This window comes from Rousettus aegyptiacus, unplaced genomic scaffold, assembly GCF_014176215.1.
Source record: "Rousettus aegyptiacus isolate mRouAeg1 unplaced genomic scaffold, mRouAeg1.p scaffold_m13_p_1, whole genome shotgun sequence".
Taxonomy (NCBI): Eukaryota; Metazoa; Chordata; class Mammalia; order Chiroptera; family Pteropodidae; genus Rousettus; species Rousettus aegyptiacus.
Window position 1 is genome coordinate 160,556,378 of NW_023416284.1, and position 21,842 is coordinate 160,578,219.

General features: G+C 35.5%; 2 protein-coding genes across 4 annotated transcripts in view; one reads left to right on the forward strand and one right to left on the reverse strand.

Annotated features, from left to right (window-relative positions):
* The window catches only part of MED23 (mediator complex subunit 23), a 37,524-nt gene extending 31,283 nt beyond the window's left edge, over positions 1 to 6,241 (reverse strand). Inside the window, exons 1-7 of one of the 3 annotated variants that reach the window (XM_016129400.2) lie at positions 6,007 to 6,153; positions 5,643 to 5,674; positions 5,394 to 5,481; positions 3,201 to 3,325; positions 2,031 to 2,142; positions 699 to 797; positions 28 to 129 (exon numbers count right to left, since the gene is read on the reverse strand). In XM_016129400.2, coding sequence (XP_015984886.1) covers positions 28 to 129; positions 699 to 797; positions 2,031 to 2,142; positions 3,201 to 3,325; positions 5,394 to 5,481; positions 5,643 to 5,674; positions 6,007 to 6,054 — 606 coding nt within the window. In that variant the 5' untranslated portion in view covers positions 6,055 to 6,153. Of the gene's footprint in view, positions 1 to 27; positions 130 to 698; positions 798 to 2,030; positions 2,143 to 3,200; positions 3,326 to 5,393; positions 5,482 to 5,642; positions 5,675 to 6,006 lie in introns of all 3 variants that reach the window. The other 2 variants (XM_016129399.2, XM_016129401.2) reach the window with 2 other exon arrangements.
* Positions 6,242 to 18,667: 12,426 nt separating this feature from the next.
* ENPP3 (ectonucleotide pyrophosphatase/phosphodiesterase 3) overlaps positions 18,668 to 21,842 on the forward strand; it is a 60,467-nt gene continuing 57,292 nt past the window's right edge. The window contains exons 1-2 of the mRNA XM_016129407.2: positions 18,668 to 18,855; positions 21,742 to 21,817. Coding sequence (XP_015984893.2) covers positions 18,778 to 18,855; positions 21,742 to 21,817 — 154 coding nt within the window. The 5' untranslated portion in view covers positions 18,668 to 18,777. The remainder of the gene's footprint in view (positions 18,856 to 21,741; positions 21,818 to 21,842) is intronic.

Below are 21,842 nucleotides of genomic sequence, written 5' to 3' on the forward strand. Positions count from 1 at the left end.
GAAAATTTTGGAAAATATCAAATTTACCCAGTGTGGAAGTTTTCCCTCAGGGTATAGTTTCCTAATCTCTGTGACTGCAAAATAGGCTGGTAATAAACAGGCGTTTCTTTCCAAAATATATGCTATAACCTAAAAAATATAAAAGGGCAATGTTGTTATTCTTGACTAGTCCCACTGATAAGCCCTTTAAAAATAGCAACAACAACAAAGATACCAAAAAATACAATTGCATCATGATTTGACTGGGCTGATACCTTAACATAAAGGAATTCATTTCTATGTGAAGAATCTCTAAAAATAAAGACTGGTTATTAATAAACACTGGAATTGATGGTTATCAAATAACATTGAAAATACTTTAAATATTGGTGGACTCTAACAGGAGAGCAATAAGCCAATGTAACAATTCTTGCAACATTAGTTACAAGCACAATGGTCTTTTAAGCAGTCCATAGGCTATCTTGCAATGGTTTAAAATACTTTAATATTTATGTTGTTGTTTTAGTAATTAAAAAGAATAAATTAAAATTTGAAATTTCCTTCTGAAATATAATAAAAGTGAAATACTCATCTTTAAAACTAAGTGATTTTTGTACAAGTAAACAAATGTGGCATTCCGCAAATTACCATAAGTTTTAAAAACATTGAATTATATACACTTTTTTATGATCAACGAATTGTAGACATGTATAAACTACCTCTCTTGCTGCTAGAAGCTGCTGTACAACAGCTGAGCTCACTGTATTGGGAATTGTCAAGATTTTCTCCAAAATCACTTTTAAGAGATCTCGAACGCCCTAATATAAGAAAAAAAAATCATAGGTTAAAACTAGATAATGCCCCCTGTGCTAATCAAATTTCTAAAGGTTTCAACATCATAAACCCAGGAAAAAATGTTACCCTCAAAGTCATACGCCTTCAATTTTTCTGAATCATAGCTAATATTCATGTCTCTAACATTAACCCAAGAAGCATGTTCCAAAACAGAATTCTAAAGAAAGTCTTCAATATTAATGAAGAGTCACTTATAAATAAAAATTAACTTTCTATACTCTGCTAAGTACTTTTGACCTTCACATCATTAGAAGAGTTTCTATTCTTATGAGGGTCAAAAAAGCTTATAAACAGAAATATATTTGAATAGAATTTGAAAATACTCTGGAAATTCTTTTGGAACAGAATCTGATATACAGAGAAGAAATTTCATTCAAGATTCATTTACTGAGTATAAACTATGTGATTAATCTTGTAAAAAAGATAGACAAAACATATACATGAAAGAAATTAGAAATAATCATAAAGCTCCATACAGTTAAGAGGGTAAAAACTAAATATTAACCTGCTAAGGAAACTTAAGTATAAATTAAGAGAAAATAATCAGAAAAAGCTTCTTAGAATTAATTTTGTATTGTCATGATTCAAATAAATAATTACCAACTAAGTTATTTTAGATTAGAGAAAATAGAGACATAAAGAACAAGATTAGGTACTGGCAATACTTTCAAAAAGGACAGTAACAAAAGTGGCTTGAATGAAGCAGAATGGCTTTTGCAGCTATAGAAATACTGAACTGCATTATGAGTCACAATTAGAGAGTACATTCTGTTGATTTTGGTCAACAGCAGTGTGCTGAAGATACTAGTTAAGGAGTCATACGTGCCCAAGGAGGTCAAGGTAGAGGTGAAGCAGCACTTGCTCCCTTCATGATTTCATGCCTACATTCCTTCTCAGTGCGCTTTTTTGCTTAAAAGGGGCCCCAACATCACAGGAAAAAACCTGAGGTCTGCTTGGTAACTTTCCTATTCATGTAAAAATATATTAGGCACCTGCATTTCAAGAATGTTGGGGGGAGAGCAGAGAAGCTGTGGGAAATATTAAATAACTTTAAATCTCTTTAGGAAATACAACAAAAAATAGATTTTGTAAATGCTTCCACTTCATTTCTCTCATCTGAAATTAAGATACATACAACTGAAAAGTTAATCATGCCTGAAAGTGATTACTTTTTATGATTAGGAAAAAAAAAATACCTTGTAATCCACTCCCCCAATTATTTTCCGAACCAGTTTAAATGTTAAGGCCCAAAGTTGTGTTCTTTCCCACTCGAGAGTGTCAGAATTTATCAGAGATTCACAAACCATCCTAGGAAAAAGGAATATCCATTCTGGTTATAAGATAGAATTTTGCAAGTTTTCTAACAGTCACGGTCTGTGTACATTAGATATTATATTTGTTTTAGTTGAGTATTTTTTCATAAAAGTACATTACCCAAGCAAACTTTAAAAAAAATTTATGTATAGTATTTTACATATTATACTTGTATGAAAGAATAAAAACAAAGTAGAACTAAATAATATTATGTAATAGTTTTACTAGGCAGAAATCTATCAAAAGATAGATGGCTAAATGTTTACCATCTATCAACTTGTTGGAGATTGTATTGTCCCAAGATGGTTGCAACATGATTTTCGATCCTCATGATCTTCTGAAATGTGACATTGATATTTCTCCCATGAAGAGGTGGAAAGAGGCTCTATGTTCTCTTTCCTTAAATCTGGACAGGCCTTAAGACGATGGCAAAAGGAACACTGTGTGACTTCCAAGGCAAAGTGATACAGCTTCCGTCTAGCCCTCTTCTGAATGTCTGCTCTTGGATGCCACCAAGCTACGAGAAAGTCATGTCACATGGAGAGGGCGCATGCAGATTCCAGCCAATAGCCCCAACTGAGGTCCCAGATGATAGCCAGGCACCAATCACCAGACATATCGAAGGCAAAGCCTTTGCCATGACTCCAGTCCTAGCCACCATCTGACCATAATCACCAGACTCTCAGAAAAATCTGCCTGCTCTGCCCAGTCAACCACCATGACCATGAATGTAAATAAAATGATTATTACTGTTTTAAGTAATAAAGTTTTGAGGTAATTCATTATGTAGCAAAAGTTAAGTGGAACAAGCTCATCAAAGTGAGTGATTTTAGTCCCTGCAAGGCAAAGCCTGCCTGTTTTTGACCTTTTAAATATAGAATTCTAATAATACCATATCCTAGAAACCAAAACCTAAAGCATTAGGAAGAATTGCTTATTGAGCCTAACTTCCTTCTTCATTTTCTTATCCTTTTACAACAACCTCAACCAATTACCAAACATTAATAAAAAAGAAATTTCTTCAGGTTGCTCATGCCCACCATTAAACATACCTGGGTGGAAGAAGCCCAGTCTCAACTGCCATTGCTAAACAGTCATAAAGAAAAGAAATTCTTTTAGGACTATGCTGGCCATGTATGAATTTAACAATCCACTGGATGCACTGTTCATGAGATTCCTAGAAAAATCAGAAAATGATTATATATTAGGTCTAAAGTTATATTTCGTAATTAAATTGTTAATGCTACATCTGGGAGTATACCAAGACTATGAATGAGATACTCCACTATAAACATTCATAGATGGAGACAATTAAAAAAAAAGAAAAAAAAATTCAGATTTAGTATTTTAGTTATATTAAACTCCCACTACTTTTATTACATGGGACCACCCAAAAGAATAAAATTTTATTATCATATTAATGGTCAATAGAAAACTCTAATACAGATTTTTTTTTAAGGCAATGTAAGCAATAACCTTAACGGTAGATATAAATATTCCTGTCATCATGGGAAAAAAATCCATCATATGTTTGTACATTAGTCTCATGAGAATTTAGTATGAATCTAATCCCTAAGAGCCCAACCAATTATAAATCTAATGACACAGCAAATTTCTAGATTTCTGTAACTTTAAGCCTGATACTGAAAATTAAGTGCCCATATCAAAACCTGTCTGCTACGATATCCTCAAAGGAGCCTGTGTCCTATTCCTCTGCACCACCACTGTCCCTCATATATACTTCTACTATTGAACATATAATGCTGATTTAGAAATATGTTTTCTTCCTGGCTCCCGCATTAAAATCTTTTTGAAGATAAGGACCATACCTTAACTCACGAAATGTTTAATAAATCACAAAATATTTTAAATATTTTGGAAAGATGGTCGACATCACTCAGGAAATGTAAAATAGAACTACACTGAGATTAATTTTTCATGTTTTAGATTGGCAAAATTAAAAAGTTCATTAGCACTCTATTGTGAGGCTATAAGGAATATATACTCTCATACATTGTTAATGGGAGAATAAATTGGTGGTCCTTATAGAAAGCTATTTCCATCAAAATTACAAATAGACATATGCTCTGACCCAGCAATACTACTTCTAGGAATTCATCCTGTGTTCTATGTATAATAATATTTGTTTTGCATTGTTTAAAGTGCAAAAGATAAGAAACAATCTAAATGTCAGTCAGTGGGAGACTGGTTTAATAAAGGAAAGTACAGCTGTAAAATAAATATTATGCTACAAGCAAGAAAGGCCAGCAGAAATTGTAACTTTTAGGGGTTTCCTGTAGAATTTATATTAAAGAGAAAAAAGTAAGGTGCTAATGAACAGTGTAATGTATGACCATTCTATAAAAATAACTTCATATGCATAAAACACTTCCTTGAAGGAAATATAAACTGAGAATCTTGGGTACAAAAAGGAAAAAGAACAGGCAATGAACTAAGAGAGATGAAAGGCAGACTATTAATTGTGTCTACCTTTTTGTACTTTTCACCTTATGAACCGTATGAATATATTACCTATTAAAACATAATTTAAAAACTTAGGAAAAAAAAGAATGTATTGCCACTATGTGATCCATATCTGAGTAGCAAGTCTTACCATCATCTGCTCAAATACAAACATTTTCCTACTTATAATGAACCATGAGAAGATAATGTACTACTGGCACATAAACTCTTTAAGAATCAGGGATACTTTTTCAAGGATACACTTTCTAATGACTGTTCTTTGTTACTAAGTTTTACTGCTCCTTTCCTCATTTTTATTATTTTATATTCTTATTACAAAATCATTATCCTTATTGTGGTATTTCTGTATCTTTACTATGGTATCTTTTTATAGTATCTCTAAATCAATACTGTGTCAGTTCCTTTGTTGAGAAAATGAAAATTTTAATCGTCCATAAATTTCTTTATAATCCCTAACACAGATGTTTCCAAGTGCACCAAATAAGTCAGAATAGGATAAAAATGGTTTTATATAATCCAACATGGGGAAAATTAAAAAAAAAAAAAATCTCACACTGAGCTATCGTCAACTTGACTTTCCAATACAGGTTCTCCACTGGAATACGAATCGAAACTAATGAAACAGGAATAGACAAAAGATGAGGACAATTTTACCTCTCCCTTTCTTGAAAGACCTCAGTTGCAACATCGAAGTAAATGTAAAAAAAAAAGGGGGGGCGTCAAAAATCATCAGCTGAATATATTAAAAATGCAGTACTCACCTGAGAAAGACCACCCCAAAACTGTCTGAAGGCCCCCAAACAGCTAATTAGTTTTGTTTTTTCATCTTCAGGGGTGTCCATAAACATTCTATAAACAAAAATCACATTATTTGCCACTAGTTTTTAAAAGATAATTAATTCAACCTAACCAGAAGAGTGGATCTTATAAACCTCCAAGACAAATCTAACTAAAATCTTACAAAGATACATTCACGTAAAAACGCAAAAATCTCCCATGCATATACTCACCCAGGGAAAGCTTCTTCTATAATTTCCGTTTTCTGTAAAAAACAAAACTATGTGAATAAAAAAAAAAAAAAAAAAAAAAAAGGAGAGGTCTCCCAGGGCAAAATATTACAATGTAACACAGGGCAAGTCATCTCAATCACCTACATTATAGAAACTAACAACAGCTGCCTGGCCTGTCACAATAGATGTTGTGGATTTCAAGGAGGCTTTGAATTCGACAGCAGTTTGAGACTTACTAAACCTCTGCACAAAAACGCGGTGTCACAACAAAGGGGCAGGGGATGTCCAAGCCGGGTTCCAAGATCTGCTGCCCAGTCTCCCCCTCGCCCAGCCGTCGCTCTGGATCCCTGGCCCTTCCACTCACCACCACCTCCTCGAAAATGCTCTGCAGTTGCGTCTCCATCTGTACCATCGCCCAGTCTTCCTTGGGCGCCCCGCGCACGGCCCGTGGTCAGCGCGAGCTCCGGGAATAGAAGGGCGGAGACGCCCGCAAGATACTGATTTCCTCCTCAAGCGCTCAACTGAGAGGGTCCTCGGGCCCAGTAAAAACACCTCGGAGGCCCGCACGGAAGCGAAGGGAAGCTCCCAGTGCTCTCCAGTGACGAAACCCCCGGAAACCAGGGACCCAGCTAGTGGTTCCGCCTGTGGAGAAGGGCGGCCCGCAAGCCGGAGATCGCCACCAAGTGGAGACTCGGCCCTGTCACCTTGGTGTTGTCGGCTGCAAGGCCGCCACCTACCGGCTGGAGGGGGAGTTGCTTCCTCCTCTGGTTAAAGCTTTTGCATAATGGAACCCAGGGCCTGCAGACTGCGGGCAATGTTTCTGCGGCTACTTGGGTCAACCTGATGCCCGTGAGCTGCCGAATTTAGGTCCTTCTGTAGCTCCGTCAGCAAACTGAAGCCAGGAGTTGAAACGCTTTTCCTGACCGCAGGGACCATGTCTTCTCAACTATGGTAACCTCAGTGCCTTGCACGACGCCGGACATGTAGCATGCTGTCAATGACGGTTTGAAAAAAGAATGAAAGCATCATTACTGACTTTTAATTAGCATAATAACACTTACCATTTTTTAGTTATAATAATCTAAAAATAACATTTATCAGTTTCTGAATACCTATACTATTTGGTTGGGGTAGAGGTTGAAAGGGGTGGCAAAGAGGAAGGCTGATCCACTGGTGTGATCAGAGCAGATTCACTAGCCAGTGTGCCGGGAACCACTTTATTCCATCAAGTTGGTTTAAGCGTCTCCTTTTCTTAAGGGTGGAAAATTTTCAAGTGTGCCAACTTCTGCTTCTGTAATCTGCTTACTTGTTTAATGTTAACCAGGGTGTGATAATCTGCTCGAAGATATGCATGCTAACGGCCAACTTCTGCTTCTGTAATCTGTTTGCTCTAGGCTTTAAAAACTGCCTCTTTTTGGGAGTTGGGACTGATCTCTTCTAACCCTACATAGTAGAGAGTCAGTCACTGGCCAGCTAATAAAGGCTCACAATTCATCTCAATTGGCTCCGTGGGTCTTAGATTTGATTGCACCACAACACTTTATCCTCTTAAACACCTTTGTGTGTAACTGGTAGAGTACTTCATTTATGGAATATTTATCCACTGTTTGCTCAGCGCTAGTCACAGTATTTAATAAACTGTTGTGGTAATCAATTTTGTAAGATGCCCAAGCTAGAAGGATGCAGCTAGAATTATTAAATTCCTGTTGTGGTGTGTTCAAATCTAAGACCCACGGAGCCAATTAAGATGAATTATGAGCCTTTATTAGCTGGCCGGCGACTGATTCTCTCCATTAGAGAATCAACCCCGAGGTTCCAGAGAAGGCAGTTTATAAAGCTTAAAGCTATCTCTCGGTGGGCTTTTTCCATATTAGTGTATTCTCAGCAAATGTCAGCTAATCTTAATATTGGCTAGGACTTGTATAATTAAAAAGGTAAAATAGCCAGGAAAGAACATTTTGGTCATAACAAAATACAAATTAATTTTCATATCATGCTTGCTGATGCTCCAGTCATTGTATTTCAAGACCTTAATGTGTTTCCCCATATACATTTTGAAAATCAATGTGTAATTTATATGCACAATGAAATGCATAAATTTTAAATGTACATTTCAATGAATTTTGACAAATGTTTGCACCTGTTCAACTACCACCTCTATCAAGATATGGAGAAACCTTTGACTAAAGGAAAGTTCCATTATCTCTTTGCAGTTAACTCCCCTCCCAGCAGCAAACACTGTTTTAACTTATATAACACTGTTTTAACTTATATAACCATTAATTAGTTTGCAAGTTCTTGGAGTTTATTTAGTTAGAATCACACAGTATGTGTCTAGCTTCTTTCATAAAACATTATATTTTGAGATCCACTCATGTATATCACTCTACTGTATGACTCTAATACAGATTATTTATTGATCCTCCAGTTGTTGGTGAAAATTTATAAGAACTTTAATTTTGTAATTTGTGGGCCGGTTTTTAATTCTTGTTTTTGTTTTTATACTGTGAATGAAAGAAAGAAGTTCTATGGAGAGTAACCTCAAAGGGTGATCTGGTCATAAATTTCTAACTGGGCAGGTCATGGTGGGTAGTCAAGCCCCAGGTCTTTAACTTCTTTAGTCAAAGGTTTATTTTTGGTTTAAACCAGCCCTGCCCATTATTCTTGTGCATCTAGATTAATGCACCTTTGACATTCCAGAAGTAATAGCAGAAGGGAGTATTAACCCTCAAGAGAGCACATAATCATATTCACTATCCTGTAATCCAGTCCTTATCTTGCTTTTATCCTACCTCCTTGTAATCTTTCCAATGCTCTCTCCTTAATTTCAGGTGCATAAAAGAAGCTGCAAAACTTATATCCTGGGGAGCATCTGAGATCTTGCTCCCTGGCATATGTCACTGGTTTGGCTCAAATAAATTTACCAGAACTCTCTACAGGTTTGGATGTTTCTCAAGTTCTGAAGCTGCTCATAGAGCATAACTCTGCCCTTTAGGGCTCCCAAACTGTCTGCAGTGTAAGAGGCTCCACTCATGCTGATTGTATTATTTGATAAATTGTAGTCCTTGCATTGTTGGTAAATCATACTCCTTGTACTAGTGTGATCAAAGACAGCCTTTCCGGTCTACAGGCCCGAGATTAAACTAGGACTTTATAAATATTTAATCATATATTGCCTTTTCATTCTACAGGGCTGAGATTAAAAGAGGACTTTGTAAATATTTAATCATATATTACCCATCGCTCTCACCTCACAACTCCATTTGCTCCCTCACTAAATCAGCCAACCATTGAAAGTCTAGTTGCTCCCACCAATCACAAATGATGTAATTTTATGATCTTTCTTTCCCTAGCAACTCATCTCTTTGATCAACTGCTCCTTGTAACTTTTACCTTTATAAACTCTGCCATATCTCCTTCATTTTGAAACATAGTCTTGGTTCACTCTGAGGGAAAATCATTTTCTGAATAAATTCTCTTTAAATTTTTTTTAAAAAGATATCTGTGGACTTTTGTTTACAGTGGATATTTATGTTCAGTTTTTAACTATTTTGAATAAAGTTGTTATGAACAATCTCACAATCTAGCAGCAGAATTTTTGAGTTATATGGTAAGTATGTGTTTAACTTTATAAGAAATTACATTTTTAAAAATAGTGTTATCATTTTTACATTCTAATACTACTAATGTTTGAGAGTTCCAATTGTTCTACATCTTTATCAGCAGTCGTCATCAATCTTTTTCCTTGAGGCATTCTAATGGGTATGTATTTCCCTAGTGACTATTTTTTTTTAAAGTATATCTTATAAGCTATTCAAATATCTTTTATGAAGCGTCTGTTCAAGTCTTTTGCTCATTATTAATCAGGTAATTTCTTATATTCTTATTTGTAGGAGTACTTATACATAGTCCATGCAAGAACATATAAACCTGTAAAGAATTTTTATAAAATTTATTTGAGTCAACAGACTGAAATACATGCCTCAGAGAATAACAGTTTGCAGGCATAGAGTAAAAAATCTATAATTGGTAGCTCTTGCTAACTTATGCAATTTTTAAACCTCTCTCACTCTATAACATAGCTGGGTCTATCAGCAGAGTTCCAATTGTGTAGGGGGGCTGTGATATAAATTAAAGAGGGAGAAAATCCTTATTTTAGGGATAAGATCTTGAAGGAGGCATTCAATCTTTCTGTAATGCATCGGTTGTTAAAGAGGAAAGCATCTTGATAGCTATGAGTCTGAGGAGTATATATTTGGGAGATGTTCTGGGAAACCTTACAAAGGAATATCATCTAACTATCTCAGTGTTCCTGTACTTGGAGAGAGCAGGAGTGGGGACAGGAGAGTTTGCAGACTAATGAGTATTGTGTGGTTCCCTGTGCATACAATCTAACCTTGACCAAAAAGAGATCTGGCCTGTGCCCTTGGCTTCTGATAGGTATTCTCTAAACTTGCAGTATCATGCCTCATAGAACACTTTTGGTTTGCTTTTGGTTCTTAGACTCCAAGGAGTCCAAGGATGCGATTTCGGGTGGGGAAAGTTGGGTCCAGAGTGAACAGCTCAATCTCTGGAGTAACTGGAGATTGAGATCAGCTACCTGGACAGTTAACCAGGTCCACATGATGGAGCTCTATAAAATCACTGGACATAATGGCCCATGTTAGTGTCCCTGGTTGGCAATGTTTTATGTGTATTGTCACATCTTGATGCCAGGAAAGTAATGTTGTCAACAACTCCATAGAGAGAGGACACCTGGAAACTCTACATTTGGTGCTTTCCTGGACTCTGTCCTATGCACCTTTTCCCTTTGGCTAGTTTTAATCTGTATCTTTTATCTATAATAAACAATAACCATGAGTATAACATGATTTTCCTTCTAGAAAATTATTAAACCTAAGAGTTGTCTTGAGGACTCCCAAACTTGGAATTGGTGTTAGAAATTAGGGTGGCCTTGGTGACTTTTTCTTTTAACTATGCACACCAAAATTCTAATTTTGTTAAGAAGGAAGGGAAAGAAGAAATAGGGTGGAAGAGAAGGAGGGAAGAAGAAAGAAAGGGAGCAAGAGAAAAATGAAAATGTCAACCACTTTATCTGTATAGGTACATGTTTGCACACACATGAAGAAAGCCTGAAAATATTTGCCTATGGTAGGTATGTTAATAACCCCACAAGGATGTTCATGTTTTAATCCTCAGAACCTGAATATACTTTATATTATATAGCAAAGGGCAATTAAAATTATAGGTGCTATTAAGATTGTTAATAAACTGACCTTAAAATAGGGAGATTATCCTGAATAAACCCAATGTAATCAAAAAGATCCTTAAAAATGGAAGAAGGGAGCCAGGGAATTTTGAAATCTAAAACTTCCTGTTGTCCTCCTCATGGAGTTGTGGACAGCATTACTTTCCTGGCATCAAGATGTGACCATACACATAAAACATTGCCAACCAAGAAAGCTCACATGAGCCATTGTGTCCAGAGATTTTGTGAAGCTCCATCATGTGGGCCCGGTTAACTGCCCAGGTAGCTGATCTCAATCTCCAGCTATTCCAGAGATTGAGCTGATCACTCTGAACCCAACCTCCCATACCCAAAATCACATCATTAGACAATTTGGAGTGACCTCCTTAATGTCGAATGCTTAAAAGAAATCGCGAAACTTATTTTCTGGAGCATTTTAGATCTTGCTTCCAGCTATTGTCAGTTGGGGCTCAAATAAACCTATACACATTTTCTACAGGCTTGGACATTTCTTATATTGATACTTCTTACTATGAAAAATGAATAGTTAGTGTTTTTGGATATCCCTCACATTTCCTCTTTCTCCATCCTAGTTATATATCCAAATTTGTTGGTTAGATAATTACAGACTATTTATATTGTTTATATTCTATAGCTGTTATTCACACTTTAGCAACATAGTGCATTGTGATTCCATTTTCCCTTTTTTGTGCAAATTTTTGTTTTGTTTTTGAAGTTAATGATTGTCTAATGCATTTTCTCTGCTTAGGTTTGAATGTTCCTATTGCTAATTCATCCAGAAACCTTTACCTGAGATGTTAATCTTTTCTCAGAAAGATTAACATAAAATGAGCAAGAGTTTTATTTTCCTCTTGGGGAACATCCGTTCTGTAACTTCCGCCCTCCTCTGCCTGTCCGGATTGGCTGCTCTCTAAACCTACCTCACAGCTACTATGTGGGAGTAGCTTCTAGAGGTTCTCTTTTGTTCTCTCCTATATACATCTTCTGTTTGCTCAGTTTCATGTCTTGTTCTTCCTGAATTTACTCCCTTGTTTAGGAATGAAAGAATGCACATCTTCCATTAACTTCCTCAAAAAGACTATTTCTCTCCTTAACTTTTTATTTTGAAAAAATCTAAACTTAAAAAAATTGCAAGAATTTTACAATCAACACATTTGACCACATTTGCTCTTTCTCTCTGTCTCTTCCACTCTCTTTCTCTCTTCTCTCTGTCCCTGTCCTCTTTACTAACCACATCTCCATGTGAACTGTTTGAGAATTATTTACAGACACTCTAACTTTACCCCTAAATACTTCATTGTGTGCCTTCTGAAATTCATGGGTGTAGAACTGACTTTCATAACTATAGTACATTTATCACACTCAGGAAAATTAATATCAATGTAATGCTATTATCGAAAGTTCATCCACACTCACATTTCCTCATTGTCCCATTAATGTCCTTCACTTATCATTTATTAATTCCATATAGGATCCAATTAAGGGTCTTTCATCATATTTAGTTGTTAAGTCTCTGTTCTCCTTTAATCCAAATAGTTTGCTAACTCTTCATTCCCCCCACTTTTCATAAAATTGACATTTTTGAAGATTCCAGGCCAGTTTTTTGCAGAATGTCCTTCAGTTTGGATTTGTCTCACTTTTTATTATTATATTCAAGTTAAATATTTTATTTTCTGTAGTAATGCTTTATACATCGTGTTGTATCCTTAAGAATGTTGTTTCTTAGAAGATTTAGCTCATTGCCTTTGATGTAGGCCATGCAGAAAACAAATACATACACATATATACAAATAAAGTTTGTGCATAATTTCAAGTGGTCTGCAGACATTCTCTTGAAGCCTATCCATTTAAATGCATGAAACCTTGGCAAAGACTGTTGAAAACACAATTGGTGTGGGTGATGGGACTCACGTTCCCACTGCTCAGCAATAGAGCTTGAGTTACTTTTTCAGTCTCATTAACGTTCACTTGAAAGAATACCTCTAAGATACTTTTATGGTCTGACTTATTTCCCCCAAATTCGTATGTTGAATTCTTAACCCCCTAGTACCCTAGAATATGACTATATTTAGAAACAGAGTCTTTAAAGAGGTAATGAAGTTAAAGTGGGGTCATTAGGATGGGCCCTAATACAATATGGCTGACGTCCTTATGAGAAGAAAAGACTGTGACAGAGACACTAGACAGGTACATGCACAGAGAGATAATCATGTAAAGACACAAGAGAAGATGGCTATCTGCAAGTCAAGCATAGAGGCCTTAGAAGAAACCAACCTTTGATCCTGTACTTCTAGCCTCCAGAATATGAGAAAATAGATTTGTGTTGTTTAAGTCACCCAGTCTTGAATACCTTATTATGGCAACCCTAGAAAACGGATATAGGTACCTTTCCAAATCCCCTTAGAAAAGTTTATTATTTCCTCTTGTATTCCCCTGGTACTTCATTAACATTACTAACATAACACATATCACATGATATTATGGTTCAAAACGTCTTTTTTTCTACCAGACTAAAGCTGTTTAGAGTAGATACAGAAACCAAACATTTTTGCATCTCCAAATGCCTGGTATAAAATCTGAGGCTTGGTGGTACTTAGTTATTATTTATTACTCTGGATTGAATTAAGGCATATAAAGTCCCATTATTTCATGGGCAAGTCTTCCTTTGAGGTAATAGCTATTTCTGAAATGATGGATGTAAAGATAGATTTGGATCACAAAGTTATACTTATAAGGTTATTATAATTTATAACAATCTGTTTCATTAGTCATTTATAAGGTAGACTTAGACGTCCAAGGTTATTTCTGAAATCGTTAAATAATTATTTAGCAAGTGTTCATTGAATGTCTTCTAAGTGCTGGCCATAATGCTAGATACTGGAAAAAAATGACAAGCCTAAACTAACCTAGTTCCTGCTCCCATGGAGCTGACCTGACAGAGTGGCTCCAGTTTCTACCAGGCTTCGAAGCAGAATGAACTCACAGCCTATAACTTCATGGATTGGCACTCGTGGGGCCAAGCCTTGGAGAACTCAAGTAGCATGGTGGTGCTATGGGTTTACGATCTCTTCTGGAGGTATCTCTAGAATTTGAGTCATGAATGAGACATGCTTAAAAACATTAAAAACAAGAAGAATCTGCTAAAGCTTGGGAAATTTTTGGAAATGAAATTATTTCTGAATTTTGAAATAAACAAGGGAGGGTTGCTAGTAGTCTAACACTAATAAGGCAGATTGCTGCACTTAAAGGCAAATAAGAGAAGAAGTCCTCCGGGACTCAGAGACAACCTTAGAAATGCTGGTTGTTTAGTAGAATACAATGCTAATGCCACAGGAGGCATTAGATAAGGTTTCTAACTTTCTGACTCATTAGAGGTAGTAATTGATGGTTCAGATGACAAGCCAGTGCTTGTTTCTTTGCATAAGTACATTAGTGCCAGCCTTCAAAACATAGAAGGATTAAGAAGTAAATCAGGAATCAGCAATGCTGCAAAGGTCCAGTTAGTAGATATTTTAAACTTTGTGGGCCAAGAGGCAAAACCAAAGATATTATGTAGGTATGTGTATGAAATCAAAGATGTGTGTACTTATATACTCAGAGAGAAAACAAATTTTCACAAATTTTTATCAACAAAATTCAAAATATAATAATAGAGTACTTTTTTTTTTTTCTGGGTTAGGGGATAACATTTTGTTGAATTGAAGGTCAAAATTACTGTTTCCTATCTTCATGTTGATTATAAATGTTTATCTGCGCTGATAAATAATGAAATTTTATGTATTTCACCTTGGAAAATGTTTTCCAGATATGCAGATACCGCAAAATACTGATACCAACATACAAGCATTGACTATATTGTTGTTTGGATTCTAGGAACCCACTTTACTTATATTTCATTTCCAAGAAGTTGGCTCCTGTAGACCATGCTGAGATTTTGCCTTTTCATTTTCTCTATACCATTGTCTCTCAGCCTTAATTTGGTATTGATAACACCATTCCCAGCAAGACAGCTAGTTCTAGAATCAGTTTCAATACTGGATCTCCACTTGCCAAAGACTAGCATCTATCCTTTCTACACCAACTGCCTACCTGGGTAGCTTTCTGCTTTCAAGGCATGCTTGTCAATGTTTCTGTAGGTTTTCCTGCCTCTTCCTTATGACGAATCCTTTTTTGAAATTGGCCACCTGCCCATCCAATCCTTCTATGTTGTTTGAGATCTCCCTGCTTTGTTGGACTCCTTCCTGCTGCTGGACCTGAGCCTAGTATTTGCCTAACCTCAATGACTTCCTTCAATGTGTCTGCTTTCTCTAAACTTTTCAAGTTTGGCTTGTCCAACTATCACCCAGGCTCTAGTGCTAGAACCAGAAAGGCTAGGCTTATAAGACTTAAGGAAGTAGACTTTGGCAGGCCCCTGGGAGTTTCCTTGGTCAGCAACGAGTGAGTTTTCTGTGATTTTAAAAGAGTTTCTTAAATTCTGTGGACACAGGGACTTTGTAGAATATGAAAAATGTTTATGATTGGTAGGAGATTTAACATAACAGTAGCTGCCTTTCAGAGCACAGGAGTTCTAGGCCATTAAGCATTAAAATATGCAGAGTGAAGCTTTCAGAATCTAGAAGGTGCAGATTGTTCTAAAGTTGAAGGGAAAGGGATAGTGAGGCTTCCGAGGTGCAAGTAACTTAGAAAGTGTGGGTTCAGGTTCAAGCAACACAGGCGGCCTATTCCAAAGTCTAAGTTACATGGAGGGTGTGGATTTGGTTGGTGTCCAATGCTCAACTGAACTATTAGGAATAAGTTTCTAAGACTCGAGAGACTCAAAAGAGATTTGGATTTAGGGTTCAGTTAGGGGAATTGCTGTAGCAGAAAGTGTAACTAGAGACTGGGCAATGGCAGCATCTCTAGGTGGATTCCCTGAGGTTTATTCATCTCAAGATCTGAGGGAGTAAGATATTTTTCCATTATAATATTCAAAATTTATTAATTTAGAGATAATCTGAGATTACCTTAAAAATGAAGAATTTGTTGTCAAGAGTCAATTAAATGATAAGTGACAGACTTTATCATAGGCTTCCTTACTTCCTTATATAGTGTTTTTTTTGTATCCTCAGGGTTGAATGGGGGTGAGGGACGAGGGTAGAAGAAGAAGAGGGGGGGGGGTTCTTGCAGCGTGGGATGGTACGATTTACATAGTAAAACTATAGAAGCAGAGTCAGTACCTTAGTAAACAAAGCTGGTATAGAATCGAGTGACATCTTGGATAATAAAAGGAAGTAGAATCTGGAAGTGCTGCTGGGGCATCAGATGAGCATTCTAAGGTCAAGCTATAGAAGTTATTTCAGAAAATATCAAGAGAAGAAGTTTAAATTCAAGCAGACAGAAACCAAGAGAGCAGATCATGGAGGTCCAAATAAGGTGGAGAAGTCAGAAATGAGGCAAAGTCTTAAAAATAAGGAAAAATGTGAGAAAGTGTCCAAAGAATATTTCAGTCAGGGTTCTCTGAGAAAGAGAACCAGGAGAGACAGAGGTGGAGACAGAGATGAAAGCGAGGAAGGGAGAGAGAGAAGAATGGGCTCACTTATTTGTGGTGCTGGCCAGTCCGAAATCCAGAGGGCAGGCGGGTTATCAGGCTAAGGCTTTAGTTTGAGGCAGAATTTCTTTTTCTCTGGTAAACCTGTTTTTGCTCTTAAGGCTATTAATTGATTGGATGAAGCCCACCCACATTATTGATGGTCATCTCCCTTACTTACAATCAATGCATTGTAGATGTTACCATATCTACAAAATATTGTGACAGCAATACTCTAGATTAGTGTTTGATTAAGTAACTGGTTGCTAGAGCCTAGCCAGGTCCACATGCAAACCTAACCATCCCACAGAGGGAGATATGATCAGAAGCCCTAGGAACCAGAGGCAAGGCAGACTAGATAGATTATTACATGTGCACATAGGCAATTAGAACCTAGAAAAATTGAAGGCATTTGTCAGATGACTATAAGTCATAAGTCCTAGGAATCTCCTAATTTCGAGACCAATTGTGATGTAATCCTTGTGATATGATCTTTCTTTATATAAACAGTATGATACAACAACAATAACAGAACTCCCTCAAGTGGGAGCCTGAAGACCTGATGAAATCTCACTTCTAAGATGTTTCTAGCCAAGGTGATCTTGGACAAGTGATCAAACCCCTGGGGTCTTTCAACCTTACCTACAAAATTGGCAAGTTTGATAATAAACCCGAGTTAAATGTTTTCAGAAGAAATTCAAAAGTGCATGCAACACTTAAAAAAGGTGTTTAGACTGAACTTGACTGCATATGAAATCACTTGGAGGGATATTTAAAAAATACTGCTTCCTTAGCCAAAACTCCAGGAGATTCTAATTCAATTTAAGTGAAACCTGGGATTTGGAATTTTAGAAATTAAAAAAAAAAAAAAACTACTTTGGATGTTTCTAAGTTTACCCAGTGTAAAGAACCACTTGCCAAAGTTATTCAAATACACTTTTTGTTCGTTTGTGATTTTAAAGACCACTGTGGTCTGTGGAAAGAAGTCTGGAAGATTCTGGATTGATGATCTTTTTGGCATCTTTTAGTTTTAAAACTAATTTCTTCCGCTACAGCAACGAATGCAGTTGCTTCCACTAGTTAGGCCCATAGGTGGGTGTAATTGGTGAAGTGGAGGTATTCGGGACTGAGGAAGTAATGGGGGGAAGGATAGTACAAATCGTCAAGGTCACAGAAGGAAACCTGGCTCTTACCCTGCAGACTTTTCCTTAAGGGAGAAGTAACAGGAAAAACTTCAATAACAGAGAAAGGGATTTAGTTATGATTTTCAGAAATATCCTTAACATTTATGCATCATTGTATTATTAGGGTAGGTTCTTTTCTTATTTATTTATTTATTTTTGCACTACTTTTAGAGTTGGACTGGTTTAGAATAGTGTTTTCCAATGCATGTACTGCAGCATACAGAATTTTTATAATCTTCATTTTATAAAAGAGTTCTCAAGCCCTAATTTACCAAAGAAGTTACCATGGAGTAATGTTCCACAGAATCACACTTTGAGAATTACTGCCTTCAGATATTTAAACTAAGAAGGGCTTGACATTCATGATTTACTATAACTCTCTTTGGCCAAACTGCTATTAATTTAGCTTCTTTCATCATAAGTACATGTATCAGAATCCTCTGGTTATCTATATAAATAAGAAAAGAGCCCATTAAATTGGTTAGCGAAAATAATCTTGGATTTGAGGAGATAGAAAACTTGTATTCCAGTTTCACTTTTGGCATCAAGTAAATTTGTGAATTAGGACAAGTAACATAATTTAAATAATTAGAGGTTTACTTTAACTCACCTACAAAATAGAGATAACATGTTTATAAGGCATATTGTTAAGTTTGACATGAGGTAATGCATATAAAAACATGTCAGATTGTGAACATTGTAAAATGCAAAATATAATTATATAATTAACTACTATATATATATATATTTAGCAAAATTAGAATTTCTACTATGGTTAAAGTGCATTTTTAATGTTAGTTTTCAACTATGACAGGAAGTTTATATAAATATAGAAACTCCCTGGAACTTAGATAACAAGGTCTTTTGTTTTAGATGTTTTTAGTGTAAACTGTAAGGATAGCACAGTTATCTAAAGTGTACTAGAAATAAACTTTCATATCTTGACACTATTATTATTACAACTGTTTTCTTCTCTCTTGATTGCCCAATCACTAAAGAGCAGTGATCTTCCCAGATAAAAGTCAGTCATATGTAACTCATACAGTTTCTCTTTGCCAGACTAGAAAAAGGAAAGAGTAATCTGTCTCTGGTAAAACAGGTTTATACGGCTAAATAATGGATTCTCTGCTGACTTTACCAATGGAAAAGACTGTTAAGGAGAGCACTGTTAAGAAATATAAAATAATTTGTATTGTAAGTACAAGTTTATTTGTTTTATTTTTATTTTACTTTATTGCTACGTACAGTTCTTTCAGTCTTTCTAGTTTTGTGACATGTTAAATATATGACTTCCTACTTATATTTGTTTGTTACTACTTAAATGTAAAGTTTTAAGTAATTGTGTTCAGTTTTATCCCTTGCGATAACTTTAAAGCAGTTAATATTTTATTGATATTTTATAAATAAAAAAATGTGAGTAACTACAAACGAACCTTTGATCAATCTAAAAAGTTGGGAACTGTGCCAGAACAATTTGCAGCAGTTATTTTAGCATGATTATAATTACTTCCCAAGTCACCTTTTCATTGAGTGGATATTTTCAGATCAGAGAATAAGAAATTAAAATTACTGTATTTTACATTCTTTGTTGAACTATTGATTTTATCCTGTTTTACTTCACTCCTAGAGAAAGTCTCTTCTGCCTATTTTCTCTTTCTTGTTCTTATATGGTAAGATCATCCCTGTTTAAAAAAAAAAAAACAAAAAAAGGTTTCCTTGATTTTTACCATGAGACTTTCAGGAAAAGGGTAATTCTACTTATTGCCCTGGTTTTTTCACCGCTGAAACCATTCCCTGTTCTCTAGTTTTTACTGCACTTAAGTAACCCCCTTGAAAGCCAGTCTTCAACCTGTCCTTTTCCTGAGTCTCCAGTAACTAATAATACATGAATAATGCTGAGTATTTTCTTGTTTTGAATTATTCTCTCCTTTTTTTCTGAAATTGCATTAAAATTCCCATCATTATGACTTTTCTTGTTATCTGCATTCTCTTGGCTAATTTATCTTTCTTTCCAAAAGATTAATATCTTCTACCAAATCCTATCTACAGACCTTTCCTTTAGATAATCTCATTTTCTTTCATGATTTTAAGAGTCATATCAGAAACTCCAAATATGCTCCTAGTTCTGATCTCTCCTTGAGTTTCTGTCATACAATTTCAAGTGCCTGCTTGCTGGCTCCTCATAGAGTACCTTGAGCCAAAAACAAATGAATAATTTTTTCATACCTATTCTGCTGCTGTTTTCCCCTAAATTCCCTACTTTAGTTAATGTCACTACCATTTTCTCACTGAAGCATTGTTTCAAGGAATAAATGAAACAATATGTGTAAGCATTGAGTCCAGTGACTATAACAAAGTAAATACTCAAGATATTCTATTTATTTATAATCCTTCTTAGAACTTTGGAGCAACTCTGTTAGCTCTTATGCCATTTATTATATTTATCCTCTTATAAACTCAGGAAATCATAACTCCTTGGGAGCAAAACTCATGCATCATTTATTTCCCTTCTTTGTATCCTTCTAGTGGTTTACTATTACATATAATAGAAGTTCAATATTTCAAAATCACATTTTAAAATATTTCAAAAGTACCCTAATGTTTCCAAATTTTAATATGTTTCATTTAAAAATTTTAAAGTTATCTACTGTGTTCCAGCACTCTTTATTCAGCCAAGCTAAAGCCAAATGGTGAGTTCTCAGTGATTTTCAAAGTCCAGAATTCTCTCCTCTCCACTTTGTAGATAAGATAGTTTAAGATATATATGCACCTCAATATCAAGTAACTTATTCAAAATTACATATTTAGAATGAATAATTATATGAGATTAAAACAAGCTTTCTTATACGAAGGAGCTTACAGAATAATGCAGAGAGCAAGCCATAAATAAGTACAAAGTCGGCTAGATGTTTATTTCTCCAGCAAGCTTGAATTGCCGAGGACTGAAGATAAGATGTACACGGAAATATGTCAGTTTGTAAATTTATGATGCATGAGGTTTATGGTAGGAAAGTTTCCCAGTGTTTTGTTTCTTCGTAGAATTCCAAATCTTGGTCACCAGTGACTTTTAATAATCATAAGGAATGCAAATGCTGTTATTTAATAACTGTTTCTGTTCACCTTTCCTTTCCATCTCTGCACTGAATCAATACCTGCCGGAAGGTCACTGACCCTTGGGTGACCTTTGAGCCTTCATATGAAAATTGTTTTCATAGTATTTTAACATATTTCCTAATTGTTGAATTCACTTCTATTATAAAAGTTAGGTATGTTAATTTTTCAGTTGATTATCAGAATGAAAACAAAAAAATCAATATTTTATATAGGTCTTTATTGTCTAAGCAAATTTAATGCTGTATTTTTTCTTCATGAAAGTGATTTAAAAGACTATAGCAAACGTTATTGGTACTGTAAAATACTCTTCTAAGTAATTCGTGTATCTGTTGCATTCATATTCTTTATGGTAACATATATTATTCAAGCTCTCTCATCCAGCATGCTTATCAATCAACTTAATGGATGGGGAAAGAGGTGAGTGGGAAGAATTCTCTTTAATTATATCACAATTTAATTCTAATCGTATCATAAAGTCCACTACACTGAGGAGCTTTATCAGCAGTAGCGATACTGAATGACATACACTATCTTTGGTCACACAGCTTTCAAGCTGTCCTAAGTCATTTGTTTGAATGTAGAGTAAAGCAGAACATCTGCCAGTTAGTTATTTGAACACTATAGTTGTGTGTACGTTAAATATTGTCCTCCGATGGACAGAATGGGGGGAAAATACCCTGCAGGCTGTAATGAGTCAGTTAACAATTTCACAGTTTTTGAAAGGCTTTTAGATAAATAATCTCCAAACAGGTGTCTGTAATAAATGGTATTTTAAAATGCTTCCCAAACCTTTCTTATTTTTTGTCATTAAATAAAATTATGTACCTCTGTCATCGTTGGATCTGGTATCATGTATAACCAACACACTGTGCGCCCTTCATATTTACTGAGGGAGGGTGGTTATCTGGATTTTTGTGTGTGTATACATATATAATTGTAAAAGTCACTTTCCTTTTTTGGTAATAGGTTCTTCTTATTTTGTTGGTGTTCATGACAGTTGGATTAGGCCTGGTGCTTGGATTAAGACAACTAGATGGGCAAGGTATACCTCTCAGCATTTTCTCAAC